The 6,999-nt window shown below is 49.2% G+C and overlaps 1 protein-coding gene across 10 annotated transcripts in view; it reads left to right on the top strand.

Annotated features, from left to right (window-relative positions):
- The window catches only part of Odf2 (outer dense fiber of sperm tails 2), a 40,901-nt gene that overhangs the window by 28,166 nt on the left and 5,736 nt on the right, over positions 1-6,999 (top strand). For 9 of the 10 annotated variants that reach the window (XM_013345928.2, XM_013345927.2, XM_026777581.1 and 6 more), the window contains 6 exons: positions 479-589; positions 708-812; positions 1,792-1,950; positions 3,330-3,430; positions 5,576-5,738; positions 6,098-6,223. In XM_013345928.2, coding sequence (XP_013201382.1) covers positions 479-589; positions 708-812; positions 1,792-1,950; positions 3,330-3,430; positions 5,576-5,738; positions 6,098-6,223 — 765 coding nt within the window. Of the gene's footprint in view, positions 1-478; positions 590-707; positions 813-1,791; positions 1,951-2,322; positions 2,492-3,329; positions 3,431-5,575; positions 5,739-6,097; positions 6,224-6,999 lie in introns of those variants that run through there. The other variant, XM_026777599.1, reaches the window with a different exon arrangement.

Raw genomic sequence — 6,999 nt, 5'->3', positions numbered from 1 at the left:
TTTGTAGACCAGGCTGGCCTCGAACTCACAGAGATCCACCTGCCTCTGCCTCCCGAGTGCTGGGTTTAAAGGCGTGCGCCACCACCGCCCGGCCTATCTTGCAAATTTTAAAAGCATTATATAATTTGTTTATTCATGAAAAAGTTATAGAACAATAACTATTTTGCCAAATCTAGAACCTTGGGCATGTAGTCCATGACACTTATATTCATTTTCTTTCTAGCATGCCAGGCAAGTACATTATCACTTGGCCGGACCACCCATTTCCTTTAGAGTTTGTATATTGCTTTTAGATAACCACCATTTATCATCATCTGTGCAATGGAGGGGTCACAGTAGGAGTCTTCCTCTGACACTAGCTGATGAGAGCTTCTGTACAGGGACATGTTCTTTTCTGGTTTCTACAAGTAGACTGAGGATAAGGAGACTCAGATCTTGAACATTTTTTCTGGTTGCTCACAAGTCCTTCCTTCTTTAGGCTAGCTTTGCCCCTATGGAGGACAAGCTCAACCAGGCTCATCTGGAGGTCCAGCAGCTGAAGGCATCGGTGAAGAACTACGAGGGGATGATTGACAACTATAAGAGCCAGGTAGACCCCTTGGGTAGCCTGGCCCCCCTGCTTGGCAGCTCACCGCTAGGCCTCTGAGGGGCAAGGTGGGAGGGGAGGGTTCTGCCCAAGAAGCACCCATTGTGGTTTTGTTCCCTAGGTGATGAAAACAAGATTGGAAGCTGATGAAGTGGCTGCCCAGCTAGAGCGCTGCGACAAAGAGAACAAGATCCTTAAAGAAGAAATGAATAAGGAGATTGAGGCGGTACTGTCCCCCTTACTTGCTCTCTTCACTGCCTGTACAAGTGTCTGATCCAGTGGCACCCTCTGTGCCCTTGACCCTCCTGAGCTCGGTCACAGAGTAACTGATTTCCTAGCTTTTTCCTACCCACACTATGTATGCATTCTCTTTTTCTCTCTTTATTGTCCCCTCTGGCCTTTCTCTATACTATGCTTTCTGTTTCTATTTTTTTCCCTTGTGTTTTTTTTTTTTTTCTTCCTCCTTTCCCTTTTTCCTCAAGGAAACAAGGCCCATCCTGCTTGGGGCGTCTAGGTGGACTCAGATTCACTCAGTGGCCAGGTATTGGGATACCTGTTTTATTCCGTTTGGAGCCTTTGTTTTTGTAGGATCTTTAAATGTGCCTCTCGCCTTTGGAAGGATCTCTTTCTTCTGGAGCTGTTGGCTGACTGGTTCACAGTGATTGCCTTAAAGATAACCTTGGAGACAGTCTGAGTCAGTCTCAGCCACTAATTTCTTGAGCAGCTCCCTGCCTGTCTCTGTTCCTCAGTCTTGTTAAAGCTCAAGGATGGAGCAGGACCAGATATTTCCTGTTCCTCTGGTCTTTGTATCATCACAGCTGCCTTCCTAGGGGATTTGTAATTAGTCCAGCCTGCTTTTCCAAGTTTTAGCTAAGTTTGAGCTATCCTTAGTGTCCTTCTGTGGTTCCAGCTGTGCCTTCTTTATTATTCAAAGAAAGTGACTGCAGAGCTCTTGGGGTGGTGCTGAACCCTGGTGTTGCCACTGACACTTGCTGACTAAATGAATGGCCATCTCAAGTGGCAAGGCAGGCCCAAGTGTGGCCTGCAAAGATCAATTAGCTTGGCCTGTGGGAGAGCAGGCCAGCTGCTACCTGTGGGTTTTGCGAGACCTTTGGGGACTGGGGCTGCCCAGCTGCATTCTAGAGGAAGGCCATCCTGTTCTCAGTTAGGGTCATGCCAACCGTGGGCTGCTTTTCCTGCTTTAGGCCCGCCGGCAGTTCCAGTCACAGCTGGCTGACTTGCAACAGCTGCCTGACATTCTTAAAATCACAGAAGCGAAGTTGGCTGAATGCCAAGACCAGCTGCAAGGCTACGAGAGGAAGAATATCGACCTCACAGCCATCATTTCAGACCTGCGCAGCCGGGTAAGGGACTGGCAGAAGGGATCCCACGAACTGGCCCGAGCAGGGTCCCGCTTACCAAGATGAGCTGCACGCCCCCCAAGGGAGGACCACTTCCTTTTTCTTGGCTGCCGATTTCTGAAAGAAGTGAGCTATCATCAGTGCTGTGAAATAAAAGTCTGGTGTGCCAAATGCTTCGTGTTGCACAGAGTGATTGTAGCTATAGGACTCGCCTTGGGCCCTCTTGCTCCATGCTCTGCCTACTTCTGCCCTGCATATCCTGCCGCTGTCCTCCAACCCACAGCCACAGAAAGGAGACCTAGCAGATACCTGGCCATTGCTTGTCCGTTGTTTCATCTTTCTCAAGCTTTAACTGCCTTTCCTTGTTTTCCACAGATCTACTACCTGGGATTCTGTTCTGAGAGACAGAAGCAAGCAGCCCATTTGTTCAGAAGCAATCTGTCTCTCAGTTACTGGAACCATGTCTCCCCACTGCGTTTGTCCAAGACATCATATACCTCTCATTTTTTTGTCTGACTTGGGCGGGTCTCTACTTTTTCCTTTTCAAGTCTTTTTTGTTTTGTTTTGTTTTTTGAGATAGGGTCTCATAGACCAGACTGAACTTACTGTGTAGCAAGGGTGACCTTAAACTCCTAGTCTCGCCGCTACCTCTGAGAATGCTGGGACTGTGGTCACGCACCTCTGTGCCCTACCCCCTGAAGTGTTTCATTGGGCACCTGCCCCACTCCAGCAGGCTGTCATTTCATCCAGAAACCTGATGCTGTGTACTGGTTACTTCTCCAATGACATCCTGACACCTAGAGGGACAAGTGAAGTCCCCTATGTCACAGGGATACTTAACATCCACAAATTTGAATCCATTGCCTCAAGACTGCCGAATGTCCTCAAGCTCTCTTGAGCTCCTGAACCTGAGGAGCACTAAAGCAGTACTAAGGGTAACTTCTCACACTTGCTGGCCTGAATGAATCAAAGATGCCTTATTGCTTGGCTGCATTGCCCCATTGAGGGAGATAAAGTCAGTGGTGCCAACGACATAATAGGGAAACCTCAGTGATTGGTTGTCCAATGAACCACTGGTGACACCTCATGTGTCCTACAGTTCCACCAGGTTCCTCATCAGGACCCCGGACACTGGCCTTGGGGCCAGTCCAGCTGCGGTTCTTCAGCATCTAACCTGTGTTCTGGTGTGGGAGGTAGGGTGGATCTGCCCTGCCCCTGCTCGTTTCTCTTTCAGGTTGGCTGTTAAAGATGGGACACCTGCTGAGGGCAGCATTCCTCTTTCCTGTGTGTGGATGACATCACAGGGAGAAGGGAGAATTCCTTCATTACTTGCTCTTATGGGAAATTCCCTCGTAAACCAGTCTACGTTCCTGTCATTTTAGATCGAACACCAGGGGGACAAGCTGGAGATGGCGAGAGAGAAACATCAGGCTTCCCAGAAGGAAAATAAACAACTGAATCTGAAGGTGGATGAACTGGAGAGGTTAGAGGCACTTGGTCCCATGTCTGTCCTCTTCCTAGGACTTGAGACTTTCTGCCGCTTAGCTGCTTTGTGCTTAGTGTGCCAAAGTATTGGAGGGACTCAAGGCCCTGGAAGGTGCTAGGCAGAACTCAGAGGAATAGCTGCTTCCATTTCAGTGGTAAGCCTTGTGGGCGAAAGGAAGGGGCATCAGCCTGGAGGGGTGCTGTGTGGCTGTGTGATGGAGGCCAGTCTACTGGTAGACATCATTGTCTCAAAGGTACACCTAGGCGAAGCAGACCAGCAGGGCCTGCCTTGAATGGAGCAGCCAGAATACCAGTGTGCTGCTAAGGAGCATTCCTACAACCTCCGTGATCTGACTCTTCTTACAGACTCTTACAAGCAGTTATCAGAGAGATGGCTCAGAGGTTAGGAGCACCGGCTGCTCTTCCAGAGGTTCTGAGTTCAATTCCTAACAACTACATGGTGCCCCCTTCTGTTCTGCAGTTATGGGGAGCTCACACCATTTGGCATCGAAGCCCTAACCTTAGGTCCAGTTCAGACACTTACCTTCCTTGTGAACTCAGTTGGATCATTTAACTCTTCTGAACCTGTTTTCCTCATCTGAGGAAGGATCAGTGTAGCTGTAATCTACCAGCTGGTAAGAATCCTGCCAGTTATCAGGGAGAGGGTCCTCATAAAGGGGTCTAGCATGTCACTTGCTTAGAAATGGTCACGATAAGCTAGTTGTAGATGTTTGTCAGCTGGTACTACCCCTATTTTAATTCTGTGTATTTGTAGCTATCTGGGAGTATGTGTACGTGAGTGCAGGTGCCCACAGAGGCCAGAGGATGAGATCCCATGCAGCTGGAGTTATAGGTAGTTGTGTGCTGCCTGATGTAGCTACAGGGAACTGAATTTGGTTCTGCCAGTGCAGTATATGCTCTTAACCACCGAGTCATCTCTTTAGCCCCTATCTTTTACAAACCTACTTTTATTTATTAATATTTATTTGTGCGCACCATGGGCAACTGCATGAGTATGACTGTCAGAGGACAACTTGTGGGCATCAGTTCTCTTTCTTCCACCATATTGTTGGTCCTGGGGACTGAATTCAGGTCATGAGGCTTGGCAGTAAGCACCTTTACCCACTGAATCATATTTTGCCAGCCCTGTATTTTGACTCTTTGAGACAGAATCTCAATCTGTGGCTTGCAACTCATTCCTCTTGTACTGTGTACTGGGATCATAGGTGTGAACTACCCAAATATTAACTATGAGGAAGCCAAGCTCAGGCAGAGGTGCTAACTTGCCCAGATGTACACAGCTGATGCCTATGAAAGCTACTCCTTATGCTGGGAAGTTTCCTCCAGAACCACGTTAGTACCTGTAAGCAGAAGACTGGGAGCCTGGTATGGTGGCATACCACTAATCCCAGTACTTGGGAGGCTGAGGCAGGAGGTATACCAGGTTATGTAATAAGACCCAGTCTTAAGAGAAAAAAAAAGCAAAAACCAGAGAGGGCTAAGAACTTAAAGTCTTAGGGTCTTGATTGCCAGTTCAGCCCGCTGTGGGGCTGGAACAGGTGGCCTCCTGTGTTCCACCTCTGCTCTGCCAAGCTGGCCAACAAAATGTAGCTAGGTTCAACAGGACTTGCAGTGTTCATTAAAGGGGAAAGTGTTCAGGAAGAACAGGGAAGACCCTGTGTAAAGTGCAAAAGCCCCAGCTGTCCCATGCCTGTCACATCAGGTGCTGTGTGGCTCCGCTGTGGTCTTGTTACTGGTCTGAGTTTTGGTAACAGACCTGCCGGCCGTTCTTCCCTCGGGCTCTGCTCCCCATCTTCCTAGAAAGGACGGACAATGGCAGGCCTTCTGTGAGCTGCAGGTTGCTGTTCTCTGTGTGACAGTATGCACGGGCGTCATGCACACTCAGTTACACTTACCCACTCAGTCTTCCCTCTCTGCGCTGTTCTGGGACCACCTTTTGGCAGTTGTACAGCCCAGCAACCACCTTGCTGATCTAAAATACTTTGTTTCTTCTTGTGCTCCTTGGAGATTCACGGAGATTCTTCAAGTGACAAGATCCCCAGTTCAGGGGAGGCAGCAGCCCCCTGGCAGTGGATTAAGACAGACAGGTCTTTGCATGGTCTAATGGAATGCTCTCACCTAGGAAGTTGGAGGCCACCAGCGCCCAGAATGTCGAGTTCCTACAGGTGATTGCCAAGAGGGAGGAGGCAATCCACCAGGCTCAGCTGCGGCTGGAGGAGAAAACGAGGGAGTGTGGGTCCTTGGCAAGGCAGCTGGAGAGTGCCATTGAAGATGCCAGGCGGCAGGTCAGTGATTACACTCCTAGTTAGGTCTGTGTCCTAAACTTAATCAGCCTACTTTCCCATCTGAAGAATGGCATAGTAGTATCTTCCCTGAGTGTGTTGTGAGGATGAGGACCAGCCCTTTCTATAACTGCTCATTTGCTCTCTGCCCTCTTGAGACTCAGGAAGGCACCAGCACATTTTAGGGATGCTAGAAAAGGGCAGGCAAAGGAGGATAGTAAGAGCTTCCACTAGATAGCTTCTGCTCCAAGGCCTCAGGGAAGGTGTTGCCTACTGATGTGCCAGTGGGCTGTCACTGGCTAATGGGAGTGGCTAGCCTTCTCTGTAGGGTCAGGCAGCCCTTACCTCTACCTTGTGTGCAGGTGGAGCAAACCAAGGAGCAGGCACTCTCCAAGGAACGTGCAGCCCAGAGCAAAATCCTGGACCTTGAGACCCAGCTAAGCAGGACCAAGACAGAACTTGGCCAGCTGCGGCGGACTCGTGATGATGTGAGTTGCACTAGTGGGCAGGGCTTTTTTGGGCTGCAGGTAAAACTGTCTACTGGTGTTTTTGTGAGACTCAACGTAGGTTATTATCTCTGCCAGCTTGCCAAGCTAGAAGGATATTCTGGATCGGATAGCAGTGGTGCACAGCTTTAATCCCAGCACTTGGGAGGCAGAGGCAGGCGGATCTCTGAGTTTGAGATGAAACAGGTCTACAGGGGCTGGAGAGATGGCTCAGAGGTTAAGAGCACTGATTGTCCTTCCAGAGGTCCTGAGTTCAATTCCCTGCAACCACATGATGGCTCACAACCATCTGTAATGAAATCTGGTGCCCTCTTCTGGCCTGCAGACAGAACACTGTAAACAAAATAAATAAATAAATCTTTAAAAAAAAGAAAGAAAGAAAGAAAGAAAGGAAAGAAAGGAAGGAAAGGAAAGAAAGGAACAGGTCTACAGAGGAAGTTCCAGGGCAACCAGGGCTGTTTACATAGAGAAACCCTGTTTTGAAAAACCAAAGAAATAGCCGGGCAGTGGTGGCTCACGCCTTTAATACCAGCAATTGGGAGGCAGAGGCAGGAGAATCTCTGTGAGTTCGAGGCCGCTTTGATCTACAGAGCCAGTGCCAGGACAGGCTACAAAGCTACACAGAGAAACCCTGTCTTAAAAAAAAAAACAACAGCCGGGCGATGGTGGCGCACGCCTTTAATCCCAGCACTTGGGAGGCAGAAGCAGGCGGATCTCTGTGAGTTCGAGACCAGCCTGGTCTACAGAGCTAGTTCCAG

The sequence above is a fragment of the Microtus ochrogaster genome, chromosome 4 (genome assembly GCF_000317375.1).
Source record: "Microtus ochrogaster isolate Prairie Vole_2 chromosome 4, MicOch1.0, whole genome shotgun sequence".
NCBI lineage: Eukaryota > Metazoa > Chordata > Mammalia > Rodentia > Cricetidae > Microtus > Microtus ochrogaster.
This window is presented reverse-complemented; position numbering and strand designations above follow the sequence as displayed.